General features: G+C 41.5%; 1 protein-coding gene across 1 annotated transcript in view; it reads left to right on the forward strand.

The window, feature by feature from the left end:
• The first annotated feature begins 712 nt into the window (after nt 1-712).
• METTL24 (methyltransferase like 24) overlaps nt 713-20140 on the forward strand; it is a 106938-nt gene continuing 87510 nt past the window's right edge. Inside the window, exon 1 of the mRNA XM_060115333.1 lies at nt 713-1030. Coding sequence (XP_059971316.1) covers nt 713-1030 — 318 coding nt within the window. The remainder of the gene's footprint in view (nt 1031-20140) is intronic.

The following is a 20140-nucleotide window of genomic DNA, read 5'->3' on the forward strand; positions in this document are numbered from 1 at the left end:
TTCCCCGCCCTCCGCTTCCTTCACCTCCTACACATTTCATAACACGAGGAGAAAGCACGGGTTGGCTTCGGGCAGAATTTAGAAATGGAATAACTTTAATTTGATTATTCTGCATCCAGCGCTATTGTCTCCTCCCCCTTTCCCTTCTTTCTTGAGGGAGAGAAGTTGTAAACCTGAGCATAAGTGTGACGTATTTTTATAATGCGCTTAATGGTATAAACTGCTTGACAATCAGAACTTGTTCCTTGTAGCAAAACCTGTCAGCTCACCTATCCTCCTCCTGTGTTTCTTCAAGAACACTAATACTAGAAAATGAAGTTATGGCCTCGGATCCCGTTAGGACTTTTTTTTTTCGTGCTTTTTCTGGCTATGTAGCTTTCAGGCTCCGGGGGCCGGGCTGGGGGGCGCCTCCTCCGGGACCCTCAAGGTGGGGCTGGGCCCGGAGTCTGGCTTAGCCGAGCCGCCTGCGTCGCCTGCGCCGCCGGGACCCCTCCTGGCCCGTCGTCCCTCTCCCCTGCCAGCCGGGCGCTTTCGGCCGGGCTGGATAAGGTTACGCCGAGGCTTCCTTGGAAGGAGGAAGGGAGGCGGGTCCGAGCCCGCGCCCCGGCCCGCGGGGGAGTTGCCACAGTTGGCAGCTCGGCCCGAGGGGCCACATCCGGGCTGCGGGTCGGCGCGTGCGGGTGGCGGAGCGCAGCCCCGGGCCCGGCCCGCCATGGCGTGGGAGAGGCTACCGGGGAGGGGCTGCGGTGTCCTGCACCGCTGTCTGCTCGGCGCTGCTCTGCTGCTCGGCTTGCGGCTCTGCGCGGAGCTGCGGCGCGCCGGGGCCCAGCCCCCGGCCCGCAGCGGCCTGCCGGGCCCGGCCCCCCGACCGCCCGAGCCGCCCCTGCAGCCCGCGCCGGCCCAGCGGCGCGGTGCCAGCCGGAGGCAGGTGACGTACGTGCGCAGCGGGCGTCGAGCGTCGCCGGGGGGCGGCGGGAGCGGGACGCAGGAGCCGGGCTGCTGCCCTCCGCGCGGGCGTCCCCGCCGTAAGGTCAGTTGCAAAAGATGCAGTCTTGGGCCTTAGACCCGGATCCTCCTCCCGGTCCTCGCTACAGAGCCCTCATTCAATATTCAACCAGTATTTGCTGAGCGCCCACTGTGTGCCAGGCCCCCTGCTATGCGGGCATCCAGGAGGGAAGGACCAAACCCTGCTCTCAAGGAGCTTACATTTTTGGGGAGGGAGGGTGTGAGCGATGGACAAGGCAAGGAAAAGAGAGGAGTTGTGGTTTTGGTGATGTTTTGTACCCCTCCCCGTTTTCTCCTTGAGGCCTGGACAAAGCTGGGTGGGTATCCACTGAATTGCTTTTCCATTCTACCTTCATCGCGGTGATGAAGATACACTTAGTCCAATTTTCCTTGAATTCCACCGCAGACTTTGGCAGGTTGTTGGGCGCGGGGTGAGAAGTCGAGCCCCCAGCACCACTTAATGGGAAGTTAATTGGAACTTGGAGGACTGTAGTAATAACCCGGGTTTTTCTTACAACACCAACAGTGTTGGTCTCACTCCCTCATTAACTTCTTGGCTCACACATTGAGTAGTTATCTTATTCAATTTTAACCTCTGATTGTTAAGCCTCTGGCCTCCTATCCACCTCTCTTGGAGCTCCGTAATTTACTTGGTATTTGGGAGTGAAAAGATTAAGAACTGCAGGTATGAGCTTGCCTGGTCTTTATACCCATCAACCCTAACAATGTCCTTTGCCTTGCTTTCCCTCTTTTCTTTTAAACATCCCCCCTGCATCCCTCCAGCTTCCCCACCACCCCACTATTGGGAAGAAAGAAAAACTCTTCCTTGGACTCTGCTGCTTTCTTTAACTTCTACCTTACTTTTCAATATCATGTCCACCAATTTCTTCTACTGTTTTCCTTTCCCTCACTTCCTCTTCAAGCCTTGCCCTCTGTCTTTCCACACCACTGCTGTCCCTGTCTAGGCCATCAGTGTTATCTTCCTGGATAAACTCAGATATATATATATATATATATATATATATATATATATATATATATATATATCTGAAACCTCATTTCCTATATAAAGTCCTAATTTGCTTTTCTAGGAGAATGTAGTCACTTCTTTCTTCATGCTCCTAACACACTTTCCATGATACCATGTTTTGTTAAAGGCTTTTCAACACTCTTCTGCCAAGGGCTTACCAGGTCCGCAGTGCTGCATCAGGTGCTGGGGGCACAATATGAGCTCAGAGTCTAGTGGGGGAGTCACACAGCACAGACATCCAGTACTGTGACCAGTGCTATACTTAAGGTCTGGAACTCTGCCTGGGGAGTCAAGAAAGGCTAACCTGGAGGGGACCTTTGACCTAGGATTTGATACTTCTTAGGAGTTCAGGTTTTTTTGTCCCTCTGGATGTCCTCAAATGTTCCATCCTTGGCACCTTCAACCCCACCTTGCACTTGCCCTTTCACATCTGCTCTCAGCCTCCGTTGTTTCTGTTTCACCTGTTCAAGAATCATTCTTAAATGACTAGTCTCAGTCTCCACTTCAGATAACAGAATCGATAACTGGAGCCTGTCCTACAAATGGAAAGGTTTGAAATGCATAGACTCAGGGCTACTGGAGAGCAAGTTCAAATCCACCTCCTTTAGGAGGCTGCTGTAGTGATTCCTGCAGGAGATAGTGGTGGCTTAGATAGGATGGTTGAAGTGGAGGTGTGAGAAGTGGTCCAATATTGGATATATTTTGCAGGAAGATGAGAAAGGAGTAGATTTTTTGTTTGTTTGTTTGTTTAGTTTTGTGTTTTCGGTGGAGTGGATGGAAATCAGGAGTTTTGTTTTAAACATCTTGAGTTTGAGATATCCTTTGGACATCCATGTGGAAATGTCAAATAGGCAGTTGAACATGTGAGTCTGGAGGTGGAGGAAATGTCCAGGCTGAAGATAGAGGTGTGGGAGTCATCAGTGTACAAGTGGTCCTTTTAAAGCCATGAGACTGCAGGAGATCATCTGGACAGTGAGGGTGGCTAACAAAGAGATCTGAGTCTGAGCCCTGGGGCTCAGTTTTATTAAAATTAAATTTTTAAAAAAGAAATATTCGTATGGCTGATTCACTTCACTGTACTGTAGAAATTAACACAACATTGTAAAACAACTATACTCCTCCCCCGCAAAAAAGGAAATACTTGCATCGAACCTTACATGTTGTAAGCATTCAATAATGGTAGCTTTAATTTTCACTAATCTGTCCCAAGTCTTTAGCCTCAGCCATTTGCTAAATGTCATTTGTTATAACCTATTTATATTCCTTTGGTTTACGCTGATTCTTTTACCCCCATCCTTCTTTCCTATGATTCATGCCCTTTCCACCCTTGAACAATCAGGTCAAGGATCGTGGCCTGGAAACCTTTACTCATCATTCCTACTTCCTTGCTGATCTTTGCCAGTTTGGGAGACAACAGAAGTGCATTCTCATTTGTGAGTTGCTTTGTACGTGTTTTGACCTAATAATCTATTTCAGATTGAATGTTTTGTCTGCACAGTTGTTTGTGATGGAAAGGATCACATTTTCCAAAGTGACCCTTAGTAAATGCTTACTCCCAAGACACCAATAAGTAAAACAAATAAGAATCTTATTATTTCAACCTATTACATATAACTCTAAGTGTCTTTGGTTAAAAATATATAAGAAAGAATTGAGTGAAAATAGCAATTAAAAATTACTATTTTTAAAGTATTGTTTTAGTTTTTAGCCTCTTAAAGAAAAAAATTTCCCTGGATTTTCTTTTCTCTAGCTACTTAGTTATTTATTTTCTTATTTTCAAGGTATACATTCTAAGGTTCCCAAATTCCTAGATGGTGGAAATCTTGAATTTATTTCATTTTTCCATTATTTCACAGTTGAATTAAAATGTTCCTCAAAACTGGAAAGACCAGTTATCTAATCTGTTCTCCCACTTCTGGGAACAGAGTGCAATGTCCCTTATCTCTCGGGGAACAAGTCTTGTTCCTTTTTAGCCTCCCACCAAGACAAGATGTAATATAAACTGAATGCACAGTTAAATAATTGATATAATTAAAGTTTGGAAGCTATGTGTTAAACTCCTTGGATCCTATTTTATTTAAATTTTGTTTGTTGAGGATAATGATAAATAATGTTATTTAGGTTCTTGGTTACTTTGCCGTAGGCACCTACCAGATTGGTGAAGGAGAAAAAGTTCCATTCTATTTTGAGGATGGCTTTCTGGGTGGATGAGAACCTGCATGAAATAATTGGGTTGCTGAGTGTTTTTTGTCAACGTGCTTCCTTTGCAGGTGTTAGAGGCACAAAAATTTAGCAATTATATTGCCACTTTAATCATAGCTTATGCTTCTCTCAAAGAAAATAATCTATTATAAAAAACAGAAGTGAAGTGTAGTCCTAGTATAATTCTTTTCCTCTTTTCTCATCCCCTCCTTTCACCAAGCTAAGAAAGAAAGAAATAGCTCTAAATAGTAAATCCTCTTTCACATCAGGGGTTCTAATCTTACAGCATTATGAATTGAGGGCAAATGAGACATGATGGATAAATACTGTCTTATGTGATTAGCACTCCCCTGGAACCCATATATTTTTGTATATTACAGAGGCTTTAAGCCTACAAATATCACTATAATTCTATTTCATTCCTTTCCTTTCTCTCTGTTTTCTGTCTGTTTCTTTATGGTTTTTCTTTCTTAAACAGACGTTTACTATGATTACATGGGTAAAGTTCTTCTGGGGGGCGTTAACAGAGGACTAATGATGGTCTTCATGATTTATGCTTTTTTCTACAATCTTGGGTAGATGTTTCTCTTACACATTGGCAATCCACCTAAAAGACAGCAGCAAAATATATGGCTCATATGCACAGGAGAAGTACTGTTGACAAAATAATTAATCAGTGGTCTATCTAAGAAAGAAATGGAAAATTTTATTTGAACCAAACTGAGGGTTATAACCCAGGAGACAGTCTCTCAGAGAGCTCTGAGAACTGTTCCAAAGAGGTAAAGGGAGAGGCCAGTATATAAGTGATTTTAGAGAAGGGCTAAGTACAATCAAGCACACAACTTGGTGGAGGGTTACTATTATTCGTAAGGAACGGATAGCTTAGTTATGGTTTTAGTGCTTTTCTAAGTATGGGAAGATGCAAGAAACTGTGTTCATGAATTTTCTCCTGAAAATATCTATCTGAAGGCCTATTCTGCCAGTTTTCTCAGAGCACAGTGCCTCATTCTGATTTTGCCCAGAATTCCTTTCTCAGGGTGTATTGTAGGTCAGTGACTGCAGTGGCTAATGACTTGATTCTTGTAGAACTAGATGGTGGGCAACATTCTTTATTTTACAATCCCCTCCCTTTTGGTCTTAATTTTGACCTAGGTTTGGGAGGCATTTCGTGATCAATTTGTCGCACAGCACTAGGAATGCACATTCCCAGGTCAGTCAAGGATTTCATTGATAGACTATTCAACATGCTATTACTAGACTAGGCCCTGTTAACAGTAGTCAAAAGCCTCTGGACCACCTGTCTTACTAGTCTGTTATAGTCTAGGAAATGCTTGCCTGTTGTTGCTTTTTCTTATATCTAGAGTTACACTATTACAGTCTTTGATCTTATAGGACTATATATTTGGTCATTCGTTTCAAGTTGCCTAATCATCATTAATTTTATTGAAGGCTCCATCACACATATGGTAATACTACAAGAAACAATTATCTTGTAAAATAGGCAGACTACAAGTAATATAGCTAGTAACATTAATAAGGTCCTAAGTAAGTATTTAAGCTAAGAATTTCCATTAGTTGAGGCCCAGTATCTCCCCAGGTCATCTGACCCAGTCTGTTCTGTACCAGTTGCTATCTTTTAGGGAAATGATATGTTAACATTGTACATAAAGTTCACCGAAAAGTCTGCTTGTATAAGGTGAGTGGTGGGTCATCGTGACCTTTTACAGGATTGAGAAAGGAAGTTTAACTTCTAAGGAATTACATGGCTAGCTCCAGAAGAAGAAAAATTGATATTTATGGTTAAGTGGGTATTTCTGCCATTGGGGTGGTCTGGTTAATGCATAATGCAGATGCACAGTGCATGCTGGAAGGAAGGGAGGAGGTCCAAACAGGCAGAGAAAAGAATCTTATGTTTAAATTTTTCTCGTATTGCCTTAAAATATGAACTTTGTTTCATCAGTACTCATACAGGAGCCAGGCTTCCCGAGAAATTTTCTTCTCCCTTATCGGATATATTTTGCTTGACATTTAATATGTTGGGTAGAAAAGTGACTTCTGAGTCACAGGCCTACAGAACCCAGCAATGTGCTGGCTTGGTTTGTTAGTTACAGATCCTTTGGAACAATGTGTCAGGGGAAAAAAAGTGCTTTTTCCTCTTCTCCTGAAAAACCATATGGCAAAAGTTAGTCTTTCTTCATCACTTCTTGTTATCCTCTTAGTTTTCTAATTCCATGATTGTCATCAAGAAGAAGGAGGAAAAATGGCATAGTATGCCCCTTGATATATCCAACTGCCTTAAACATTATTATTCTTTACAGAATACTTGAAGATAGGTTTGAATTGCTTGTAAAATACGGCCCAGCAGTAGTTTCCAGCTACTTAGGTTTCTGCTGTATCCCTACACTTCTGTCCTTCAAGAACAACATTCATTAATCCTCTCACATTGTCCTCAGGAGGCAAAGCATTTTCATTTTAAACAGTCGTTGAGGGTAATTGAATGTGCTCCAGCAATATGTGGGTGTGAAAGAGCAGTTGCTTAGTTTCGCAAAGAAAAGCAGGTTCTGATGAAAACTTTGATGTGCTGTAGGTGGAGAATAGGCTTCTGCACTCCTTCCAAACTCCGCAGTTCCTCAGAGAGCATTCTGTGGGCAAAGAAACTGCTAATGGAGGCCCCACTGTTTTCAACAATTGGTGGTGGAGATTTTAGGCTTTTTTGTGTGCAATTTGTCCAGTTCATTTTCTCCAAGGAACAGAAAGCCTTATTGGTTTTCTCGAATTGGATTTCATATTTGGTCTGTGAAGAAAATCAGAGCTGTGTAGTTAAGCTGAAGACTGTTAAGAGTGGTAGACATTTGATTTTTTTCCATCTGTGTTATGACACCTTTGGAGTCCTTATAAGGAGTTTGGCTCTTTATTCTGTGATTCATAGAAAGTAACAGGTGCCTGCTTCATTTACCATGAGATGCTAGCGTTGATAAGCTTCTCTAAAAGCAGCCCTTGAGTCCTCTTAGATACCTCACATCAATCCCATTAATGACCTGTAGAGTTTTCTGCTAAAACAGGGTGGGAAAATTTGCTGTCCAAGAAGCATTTTTATCCTGCTCGAATGATTGAAACACAATTGAGTTTTAGCCTTCTAGTCTAGGATCATATGTAATTTAAACTAATAGCAAGGTGACTTGTTAGTTTATGGCTCAAGGAGGTAAATTGGACCCATGAAGAATTTTGTTTGAGCCACATGGTGTTTTTAAGTATCTAAACATAAATATCTTCAGATATGACATATATCTGAAGTCCACTTCAGCACCGTCTCCCTTTATATTATCTGTCTGATCTATAAAGGCATTTGAAGTTTCAACCTCTGAGCCAGATGTCAAAATTTGCAATTGTCCAGGTGAATGGATAAAGAAGATATGGAACATATATTCAATGGAATATTACTCAGCCATAAAAAGAAATGAAAGTGAGTTATTTGCAGTGAGGTGGATGGACCTAGAGACGGTCATACAGAGTGAAGTAAGTCAGAAAGAGAAAAACAAATACCGTATGCTAACACATATATATGGAATCTAAAAAAAAAAAAAAGGTTCTGAAGAACCTAGGGGCAGGACAGGAATAAAGATGCAGACGTAGAGAATGGACATGAGGACATGGGGAGGGGGACGGGTAAGCTGGGACAAAGTGAGAGAGTGGCATGGACATATATACACTACCAGATGTAAAATAGATAGCTAGTGGGAAGCAGCCGCATGGCACAGGGAGATCAGCTCGGTGCTTTGTGACCACCTAGAGGGGTGGGAGGGAGATGCAAGAGGGAGGACATATGGGGATGTATGTATATGTGTAGCTGATTCACCTTGTTATAAAGCATAAACTAACACACCATTGTAAAGCAATTATATTCCAATAAAGATGTAAAAAAATAAATTAAAACTATTATTTAAAAAGACATTTGCAATTGTTTTTCCTAAAAAGTGACAAGTGAGGTTAATGCTGCTAAGCTCAATGGTAGCATGGCACATAAATACTAGATACACAGAAGCTGAAGGTCCTTTTAAGTCATTCCTAGTCAAGAGAGTTGAGTTACCTAAGGCTAGAGTTGGCTGTCGGGGAGAGTAAGATTATAGGGGAGTGTACTTAGTTAATACAATATTCTTTTGGTTATAAACAAGAAAGATGGACTCTGGCCTAGCTTAAGCAAAAAAGCAAAAAAAAAAAAAAAAGGAATTAAATAAATGTATTGAAACTTGGGAATTTACCACTGAATTGGAGGAAGAGTTAAATGATCATGCTATTGAGGAGAGAAAGAATAGGTTACTCTAGAATTCCCAGCTTTCCTTGGGCTTCTCCCTCTAGGACCACCACAGTAAGACTCACCTCCCTCAACTCCTGGGCTTGGTCTCTTAGATACTCACCTTGGGTCAGCCAGCACTAACCACAGGCCACAAACATAGCCCAGCAGCCCCCGTCCCTGTGCAGGGAGCCATTTTTAGAGAAAGGAGAAACTTTCTGAGCACCTGGAAATAGAGTGTAGGTCTTTTTTAAAAAAAATAATCTCAGAGCTTAGCCTCTGTGCCTCTGTGTGTGTGTATTTCTTTATTGGTTAACTGTTTCTCTATTTAAAACTGTTAAAGATAACCTTACTTCCAAGTAGCACTCAGCAATAAGTTGGTACCTTGTACATACTTCTGATTTTTTATTCAGTTTGGTATATATACACAAGATCTATACTTATGCAATATATATATTTTTTGGCCATGCCACATGGCCTGCGGGATCTTAGTTCCCCAACCAGGGATCAAACCCGCACCCCTGCATTGTAAGCAGAGTCTTGTCCACTGGACCACCAGGGAAGTCCCTTCTTTTCAAGTAAAACGTTATTTGTGAGTACTTTTGTGGAGAAGGTAAATATAATCAGTATTCATCCTGTGATCCCCATTAGGGTTCTCAAACCAAAGTTATTAGAGTTTTATGTTCTGTGATTTTTTTGTCTGTCAGTTCAGAAAGTTACTTTGCAAAAAAGATCTGAAAAATTCTTCAGAGTATCTGAACTGGTTGCAACTAGTTGGTTTGGGATTCTTTAACATATGATTACTTCTGTATCAGGACTCTCTAGGTTGCAAGTGACAGAACCCAACTGAAACTAGTAAAAACAGGGATTCATCGGAAGTGTACTAGGGTAGAACTGAAGAAAGAGCTGCAGAAACCAGGACAGCTCTTGGAACTTGATTATGGACTAAAATGAGTATTGAATACATTAGTTATCCGTATTACCCATTACCAAAGGTGTAATGGGTATTTATCATCCTTTTTTGGCCACACCTTTGAATTCCCTTCCTGTGTTTGAGGAATTCTCCACCTTTCTAAGAAAAAGGTAAAAAATAAATTTCCTTGGCCCTAAAGGGCATTCTTGTGACCTGGGCTTCACCATTCACATACACCTGCATGAGAGTTAGGATTGTACTTCAGAGATTTGAAGAAGCAAGCTTCAGCACAAGGATCACAGAGCTCCAGGTTCTAGCAGAGATATCCAGTGCCTAGGGTGGTGAAATGAGCCGTGGTGTCTGTGCCCAGTGGTGGGGGTAGTGCGGTCTACACTGGTGTCCATGGTGGTGTTCCTCCTGCCCTTGAGATTCTGTAAGCTAATAAATCTTTAATTAATTCCTTTTCTACTTAACTAGCCAGAGTGGTTTCTGTTGTTTACAACCAAGAACCTTGGCAGATCAATAAATTAGAGTTGGCAGTTTGGAAGGTTACAGCTGTAGCTTTCCCTCTTCAATTTTGCTTGCTCTATTTAATTCAGATTTTGGAACATGATGATTGGGGTCCAAGTGAACTATGGGCTAAGGGACCTTTCCCTGACAAGATAATAACATTTAGCACCAGATACTGAATCATACAAATCTGCTGAATTATCACTAGAAACACCAAGCCCTTTTTCACGGCACCATTTGTCTAGGGTATCGGGCAGGGGAGGCCAGTTTATGCTGTGATCACAAACAACCCTCAAGTCTCAGGGCTCTTACCAACAAAGGTTTGTTTCTTGCTTATGCTGCGTATCCATTGCTGGTTGGCAGGAGTGGGATGCTGCTCTATGCTGTCTTCATCCTCTCTCTGGACCCCAGTCTGGAACATTGCCTGTCACCTCGGCAGAGCAGTGAGTCCTCTAGAGGGTCTTGCGTGGCATTGTTGAATGCTCTGGCCAGAAGCCAGATACAACACTCCTCTTCACAATCCAATGACCAGAACTGTTTGCTGGGCCTTACCCAGTGCAGGAGGCCAGAGGTCTGCCATGTGCTCAGAAGTCAGAGACAGGAACTGTTTTGTGAGCAGCACTTACGGTCACCACACTATGGTAACACTTCAATCATCCGTATGTAAATGGACATCGTCTAGGTCATGTTTCATACTTGCCGTTTCCAGTGCCTCGCTGAATCTGCACATTTGGCAGTGTTGAATAAAGCATGCGAGGCTCTTTTCAGGGGACGTAGATCTAAAATGAAGCAGACATCTGAATTTAGCAGAACAGTGAAATAAAACAAGGCACTATTTACATCTTATAAACAGTGCTGTGGCATGTCCTGGAGTTTGTTAAGTACAGTGATTCTCGTTGACGTGTTTATGTTAGATTCTTTGTGCAGAGCAATGATGGGATGATGGTCTGCAGTTCTGCGGAGAAAAAGGGCAAGTTATTTGAATAAATAAAGCCATGAGTGTAAATGAACCGAAGGCCTCTGGTGAGATGAATCAAACTCCATGTTTAAATGCATCTTCATGGCGATCGCTTACTCATTTTTAGTTAGAGCAAGCTGAAAGACTTCCAAGCTTGTTTTCAAAATCTGGCCACAAATCAGAGGCAGTATTCATGTTGTATAGTGTTTGCTATTGCGCACAATGACAACAGTATTTTTAGTTTATTTTCCATCTACTTTGAGTGCAGCACAACAAATCAATTAAAAATCCTAATTAGGGCTTCCCTGGTGGCGCAGTGGTTGAGAGTCTGCCTGCCGATGCAGGGGACACGGGTTCGTGCCCCGGTCCGGGAAGATCCCACATGCCGCGGGGTGGCTGGGCCCGTGAGCCATGGCCACTGAGCCTGTGCTCCACGATGGGAGAGGCCACAACAGTGAGAGGCCCGCATACCGCCAAAAAATCCTAATTAGCAAAACACATGCCCATTGAGTGCAGAAGGATTCAGTCACATGTGGAAGGAGGCCTCTTCTTTCAGCAATTTTTGGGGTAGAATATAGAGAAGCCAAGTAACATGTGAGATCCTAGGAGACTTATTTACTTGTATTTGCAAATGTCATGAAAACACTTCATTATAATGCATCCTCACCTCTAAGATGGGCTCGTAATTTTACACTTGAGGTCAGAAGTTTAAATTCTGCTCCCCTACTTACTGGATGTGGACAAGTGGCATACCCTGTCTGAACTTTAGTTTCCTCCTCTGTAAAAATGTAGTAGTACTTAACTCATGAAGGTTAAAGGAGAGTGAGTAGGTGAAAACACCGGGCCTATGGAAATAGTCCTGTAAATGAAGATTGTCTCTGTTCAGCCTCGTATTGCTGGCTGTGACACTAGCCCCTGAATCTCAAAAAGGTCTAGGCGGGGCTTCCCTGGTGGCGCAGTGGTTGAGAATCTGCCTGCTAATGCAGGGGACACGGGTTTGAGCCCTGGTCTGGGAAGATCCCACATGCCGCGAAGCAACTAGGCCCGTGAGCCACAACTACTGAGCCTGTGCATCTGGAGCCTGTGCTCCGCAACAAGAGAGGCCGCGATAGTGAGAGGCCCGCGCACCGCGATGAAGAGTGGCCCCCACTTGCCACAACTAGAGAAAGCCCTCGCACAGAAACGAAGACCCAATACAGCCCTAAAAAAAAAAAAAAAAAAAAAGTCTAGGCACGTGTATCTGTGTGGTGTAAAGCACAATATTCATTGGAATTTTTAATACTTCTTTTATTATTCTTGAAATTTAAAGCATATATAATATGCTGAGCCATCAGAGGTGCTGGAATTTTTTAAATCTTAAATAAAAGCTAAAGTAAATATTAAATTTTTGTTAGCGTTTTTATTATAAACTTATTCCTCATGTAACTCATGTATTATAAAATTGTTAAGACTTTTTCATATAAGTTTGTGATTTTTTTCTCTTAAATCCAATTACAGATATCTTTTACAACATTGCTCTGTTAAATAATTTTGGTCCATGTTAGGGTTGACTGTATAAAACGTGTTTCCAAGCTTTCTAAATACAATTTTCACTCAAAAGAATGTTTACAAATCTCCTATTAACTGCCACTTACTGTAACTCTGCTGCTTCTTTAGTTCAGGAGGGGCCACTGGAGTAATTGTGGGTTAAAGAGCTAATTGCTGAACTGTTTTTCTGGTTCTGTCTTCCACGTTTTAGTCTAATAATTAAGTGCATATTATTCTACTTGGTACTTTGTATGCATTTTAAAGACAAACTCAATTTAACCAACACAATAAAGTAAATCTAGGTACTGACCCTGCACGTGGTATTTTGCAGACTGTAAGGGCTTCAAGATGCTTACAGTTTAAGAGTGGGGTGGGGAGTATGAGTGTGTTTCATGTTTGATAATTGCAATCATTGTTGCTTTTGTTGTGGTCATCCATTTACAATGCTTAGTGTCAGTTTATCTCTTGTAAAAAAATACAGTGTGTGTGTGTGGAAAATAAGAAGAGTGGGGTGGGAGGGGGCCACTATGCTAGTACTCTTTCACTTAATTCTCACAAAAAAATCTGCGAGGTAGGAATTGTCCTTATTTTTCAGATGAGGGAGCTGAGGCTAGAGACATTAATAAATGTAAGACATAGCTAAAAGGGATGGGATGAAGGTTTAAACTCACAATCCATGACTCTTTCAATTTGCCCAATGAAATGGGCAGCTAACAACCAAGTCTCACATCAAATAGATCATTTACCAGCTGAAAATTAAAATCTTCCTGTAAACAAAAGACACCACAGAGTTAAAAGGCAAATCATAGGCTGGGAGAGGATATCTTCAATGCATATCACAAATAAAGGATTAATATTTCAAAGTTTAAAAAAACCCAACAAAACAATAAGAAAAAAAGATAAACAATTGAACAGTAAAACAAACAGGGCATTAACTAGGAGTTAACAGAAGAGGGAACCTGGAAGACTTAACATATATATAACACATATATAACTATCAAATAACAATATAATATAATTATAATATGGAAAGAGTGTGAGTGCAGAGAGTTGATAAATCCTACCAAAAAGCAGAAGAAGCAAATCAAAACACAATGGGATTATATTTCACCCCCAATCATATTGGAACAGTGCAAAATGTCTGATAAAACAAAGATTGATAAGAACGTTGAGGAAAAGGAACTCCTTACTAAACTACTTTATCCAAAGTAGCTCCCTATCCCAGTTGCTCTTCTAATACCTTCTCTTATTTTCTCTATGGCATTCCCACTCTCTGATATTTCTTCCTTCTCTAATTCTTGTTTGCAGTCTCATCCCCTATGAGGGTAGGGGGCTCATCTGTTCTGCTCACCATTCTATCCCCAGAGACGATGATAGCATCAGCACAAAGCAGGTGCTTAGTAAATAGGGCTAAAAAACGGTTTTTTCAATCCACTGGGGTACTAGACCAATGTGTTTGAGGAACATTTGGATCTTTCAAGAGCTTTCTAAAGCCCCCTCCAGATCTCTAATTTCTGAGTCAGGGCTTTACACCCCAGACTCTTGGAACAGAGCTCCCAGCCTTGACTTTGCTTCAGACAACAGTGATTATACTACAGAGATTTGAAGCCACATCCAGCCTGTACCTGTTTTTGTATGGCCCATGATTAAAGAATGGTTTTTATAGATAAACATTTGCAGTTGACTTGATGTTAGGAAACACTAACTTTGAACCCCAATGAAGCAAAATACTATCCAAAAGTAATATAGTATATCTATGTTACAAAACATTCTGCACAATTTTTATTATATGTTGAATTTTATCAATAAAAATGTAGAAATTTATCTTCTCTCTTATTATGTAAGAATCTACTTAATATCCTTGATTTTGCCTCTTGGCTCGCAACGTCTAAAATATTTACTATCTGACTCTTTACAGAAAACATTTGCCAACCCCTGCTGTGGAAATAGCCTCAGGGCAACCTACATTTGCCTCAGTCCAGTCCACGAGACTCTTGTGCTAGAGTTTTGCCATCTGCAACATGAGAAGAATGGTCCTAGGCTTCCAACAGGGATACTGAGAACATGTTTTGGTCCATTCCTGGGAATGCCATCATAGTCGTCCAAGGTCTTTGTTTTGAGACCACTGCCATGTAGTGAATGTTAAAGTGGTTTAAATCCTGGTGTTTGCTTACTACTGCCTGTTACCCACCTTTTCTAACACACATATAGATTTGTTGAGATTATATTATGACAGTCAGATGACCGTGTTTTTTCCAGCTTCTGGGTTCACTCTTCGTTGAATACGTAAAATGGTTTGAGCCATGTGCTGTGAGAGGTGCAGTACCTTTCCTCCCCTCAATGTTCTGATAATATCTGGGGCTTACATCTTCTGATCACTCTCCTAGCTCAGTGTTTCACCTCTCGCCACTGCTGTCTCCTCTGTGTTCTGCTCTGCCCACTTCTTTTATCCCCCAGAATGATGCAGGCATTAGTGAAGGTCTCAGGGTAATAGAGATGTCAATGAAGTTCCAAACAAATTCAACTTAAAATTGATTAAAGATTTCTTGCCCATTGGGAATTTCTTACTGGCTGTCTTTTCTTCTTAGGCTCCTATACCATTGATCCTGCCTTCTCTTATCTACACATCAATCCCTTTCTTCCGTTTTTCAAGCCTTCAGACCATCACTTCCCATCCTATTCTCTTGAACTTACAGCAAACAAATCCCAAATGCATGTCATTTTCTTACTCAGGCAGTTTAGTTTTCTCCTCTCCTTCCAGACCTGGCACAGAGATGAATTATACCACTCTGGCAGGAAAGCAGAATTGGTTGCAATCAGTGTTTGTTTTAAAAAATCATGTTTCCTACATCCTCTCTACTATTAGACAGTCTATATAATGTGCTCAGCACAGTGCCTTGGATGTATGTAGTAAGCACTCATTACCTGTTGATTGTGCCAGCTTAGGTCCAGCGCTGGTCCCCTCATCCTGGCTGTGGCTACTGCTGTTTTGTGATATAGGGGAAATATATTACTAGTGACATTTTGGGAACAGTAATATGTTGCTTCATGCAGAACTTCCTTTTTCCTTCATACGTGTCTTCATTACTTCCTTTGGCTTTTGGGATCCCTGGTGAACTGTATTTCCTTCTGTCTGCCATGGAAATTAGTTTATATAGAGGGTGCGCTAACCTGAACTTTAGGGTTCAAGAGTGCCCAGAAATGGCACACCTAGGAACATACCCAAGAGAATTGAAAACATGTTTGCACAAAACTTGTATGAATAGTATAAATGAATGTTTACAGCAGCACTATTCATAATAGCCATAAGTTGGAAGCAACCCAAATTTCCATTAAATGATGAATGCATTCACAAAATGTGGTATATCTGTATGATGGAATATTATTCACTTATAAAAAACATGAAGTCCTGATACATGCTATGATGTGGATGAACCTTGAAAACATGATAAGTGAGAGAAAATAGTCACAAAAGGCCACATGTTGCCTCACTCTATTTTAATGAAGTAACCAGAATAGGCAAATCTATAGAGGCAGGAGTAGATTAGTGTTTGCTAGGGGCTGGGGGAAGAGGGGAATGTGAAATGGCTGCTACTGGAAATTTTTTTTTTTTTTTTTTTTTTGAGTTGATGAAAATATTATGGAATTAGTGGTGATGGTTGCCTAATCCGTATATATATTTAAAAGCCACTTAGTTGTTCACTTAAAAATGGTAAATTTTAGGGTGTGTGAATTATATCTCAGTTAAAAAAAATTCTCAGAAGCCCATGGAATGAATGGCAGGTGTGAAACCACATGCTTTGCTCTGTCCAGATAAATTAACTGTGAGAGAGCCCTGGGACCCCAGCCTGATGGTGCTCACTAATTGGCATGGGTATGCTCAACAGAAGGGCAGAGTCCACATGCTTGCTTCTCTAGGAAGTACCTGGCTTGGCCTCTCAGGAGTGGTCACTTGGCTCCTGGTGAACTGCATGGTGCTCACCCTCCCATCAGCTCCCCAGGCGTGGCAGACGCATTGCAGCATCAGACACATGCAGCCCTACATTAGGAATCCAGGAGCCGGCTGTTTGCCGGATAAGGGGGAAGCTGAAGCTGCCATCACTGTGAGCTTGCTGGCCTCCTAGTGCATCAGTTTTTTTGCACAGAGCTCTGACCCAGAGCACCGGGGGTTTGTCAAAAGAGGTGGCCGAGCACGGGTCAGCCCACTGCACCTCTTCTAGGAGTGAGTTCTTCTGCTTAGGACTTCAGTTACCTTGGCTCTTTCTTTTCTCACTTTCATTTTCACCCACAGGACCCTTGTCACCTCATTCATAATGACTTGTGTGCAGGGAGCATCTTATACATTTTGGAGGGCATTTGTGTTAAAGGGAACAGCAGTTATACCAATACCTTGCTTTTATACAACTCTCCCCAGCTTCCAAAGGCTTGCTCTGATGTTATCCCAAGTGGCTCTCATAGTAGCTTTATGAGCGAGATGGCTGTTATTTCCATTCCACCAAGAAAGAATCTGTTTAACTAATTAGTTAAAGGTAAATAGAGATTATAACCCAAGTTGGCTGAGGTCATATTTAGTATTGTTTCTACTATATACTATGGCTACCTCCATGCCGAAGTCTGGATCTCAGAAAAATAGTTGACTATTGTAGATGTTAAGTTTGATACAAAGACTTCTTAGATATTTTCCAAGTCAAATAATGTATTTTAAAGCTTTTAGCTATTTTATCAGGTTGGAATTTCAAGCATGCCTTACATTACTTAAGGACAAATTTGAACTGATTATATAATTATGACAGGTAATGTTCTTTTGAATAGTGAATATTCATTTTGTACAGAAATAGTAAAAAATGGCTTATTTAGCTAATGTGCACTTAGAGGACATTAACCTCAATCAGGAGCAGACAGCTATATCAGTTTTGAAACTGAAGTGCTTGAATTTCTTTGGGTACCCTGGATACAGAGAATTGTTTTGGAAAATCTGAGTGCCTAGGCCTTCCTCCTGGACAGAGAATGTTCTTAATTTATAAAAGCAAACCACCAGCACAGATTGGAGCCTGTTTAACACATACAACATTGTATCCTTCCTTGTTATGAGTACTATCTCTATGTATAATTTGTTATTTTAAAAATATAGGCAAGCCAGGATGCTGATAATTAAAATAAAGGCACATATGTTTGGTCAAGTCATTAACCTAATAGGAAAAACAGAGCAAAAGTTCTCTTAAGGTTTTAAAAAATGTTTCAATAAGAAAACCATACAAAAGTGGGAGAGGGCTTCCCTAGTGGTGCAGTGGTTGAAAGTCCGCCTGCCGATGCAGGGGACACGGGTTCGTGCCCCGGTCCGGGAAGATCCTACATGCTGTGGAGCGGCTGGGCCCGTGAGCCATGGGTGTCTGGAGCCTGTGCTCTGCAATGGGAGAGGCCACAACAGTGAGAGGCCTGCGTACCGCAAAAAAAAAAAAAAAAAAAAAAAAAAAAAAGAGTGGGAGAAGTGGAGTAAGGGAAATTGGAAATTTAATTTTCTGTGTCTTTTATCAGAGGAGTTCTTAGATTATAGTTATTTTGAAGCCAAAAATTTTCAATTTAAAAATAGAAGTGAAGAAATAGGAACAGATTGGAGTTTGGAGGAAAAAAAATTAGAGCAAAAAAGAGAAATATAACAGGAAGGCTCTGTACAGGGAATGCTTGTCTTCAGCTGCTTCTCAGATTTCCTCTGGATTGTGTAGACAACTAGTGCGGTGAAGACTTGAATCGAGTTCAGAACAATGAGTCTTCACAATTTTTGAGTTATGAAAATTTGATGAAAACAATTAGATGAAAGCTATGGATAAGCGTTCCAGAATACTGAACATCTGTTTGCATACACATTTGTTTACAGTTGATTTCAGGGGGTTCATGGGCCTCACAAAAATTCTTCTTTTGAGAGTGGATCAGAATCACTCATGGTGTTTTCAGAGTACAGATGCCTCAGCCTTCCCTATCCCAGACCTCCTCCCTGAGGGAGGCATGAGTGCTGGGTTAAGACAGGTTCCATTATGGTTGGGACGGTTGATTCCTAAAGTTGGGATAAATGTTTCAATAACTAGTGTTCGGGCTTCCCTGGTGGCGCAGTGGTTGAAGAGTCCGCCTGCCGATGCGGGGGACACGGGTTCATGCCCGGGTCCGGGAAGATCCCACATGCCGCAGAGCGGCTGGGCCTGTGAGCCATGGCCGCTGAGCCTGCGCGTCTGGAGCCTGTGCTCTGCAACGGGAGAGGCCACAACAGTGAGAGGCCCGCGTACCACAAAAAATAAATAAATAAATAAATAAATAAATAACTAGTGTTCATCTCTAACTGAGGGGTGCCCCCGTGTGATGGGCTTTTGTCTGCTGGAATCATCTCACTTTTGGCTGGGCTGAGCTCCCTCAGAAGGTGGAACTCGGAGTCCTGGTTAACAGCCTGTAGAGTCGGGACCAGCCCAGGTGAGGCCTGGTGTTGAGATATGGTGCTGAGAGGTACAATCCTACTGACGGCCTCTTCTGCTCTCCGGGGTCTCAGGCTACACCTTGAACAAGAGCCATGTTTTGTTTTCAGAATAGCAACCAATGGTTCCTCCCTAGTATTGATTTTTATGTTTTTTCATTTGTAAATAAGTGCGTGTTCTATGCCGTTAAAATATTGAATGCTAAAAAATTTTTTTAAGGCAGAAAAATTCATAGCCTCTTGAGAAGCTTATGTTTATTATGTTATGGGTCATCTCTTCCAGTCTTCTGCCTTGTTTACAGCCCTGCTTTATATTTATATTTCTCCAGCTATGCACCATCATTAGTCCAGCATCTAAGCTAATTGGTAATGTTGCACTCTCTAACTATGCACTTATGGAATCTCTGAAACGATATAATTAGCAAGTGGACCCATATCCATAGTTACCAATTCACAGTAATTGGTTAGTTATATAGAAGGTGGTTAAAATAGAGAATACCCAAAAGTATACACACAGCCTATTTTAACTTAAAACATATGCAAGTGTATTCTTTTGCCAGTCTTTTGTTGTGAGTATGATCCCCTGCTGGAGTTCTGGTCTTTCTTGCAAAAACCCATCTGAACTGCATCACCCACCATTTTCAGTTTTGGTTTCTTTAAAGTAGAGCGAGAATTTGACACTTGTGAAGCAATCTGAGTGCAGAACATCTCTAGATTTTAGTGATTTTGTTTTTCTCTTTTACAGCTACTTCACCCATGCCTATCGCAACAGTATTTAAAAATAGCATCTAGCTTTTCTCAACTTGGTTTTTATAGAAAAGAGAACCCGTTTTCTTTCTGTGCGCGATTTCATCATTTTACCTAAATTTTAATTAAATTATATAATTTCAGTAACTTGTACAATTGATATAAACTGGTTTGGGAACAAATCAAATGACTCCTGGTAAAAATATGACTAAACTGGTAGCAGCAGGAGTACTACACAGGTAGAGTAAATACTGAGTGTCAGTTCATCTGACAAGTGGGTTTTATAGAGACAGGTTAAGAGTGCTTCTGCTGTAATATATTGTTATGTCAAAGAAAATAAAAACTGTGCACCATGTTCTAAAGAATGTTGGAGTTTATTTTATTTATAAAATAAATTCCTGCGGTGAGGAATGCATTTATTTACCTTTAAGAGGATCTACAGGGCTTCCCTGGTGGTGCAGTGGTTAAGAATCTGCCTGCCAATGCAGGGGACACGG

The sequence above is a fragment of the Mesoplodon densirostris genome, chromosome 12 (genome assembly GCF_025265405.1).
Source record: "Mesoplodon densirostris isolate mMesDen1 chromosome 12, mMesDen1 primary haplotype, whole genome shotgun sequence".
NCBI classification, from domain to species: domain Eukaryota; kingdom Metazoa; phylum Chordata; class Mammalia; order Artiodactyla; family Ziphiidae; genus Mesoplodon; species Mesoplodon densirostris.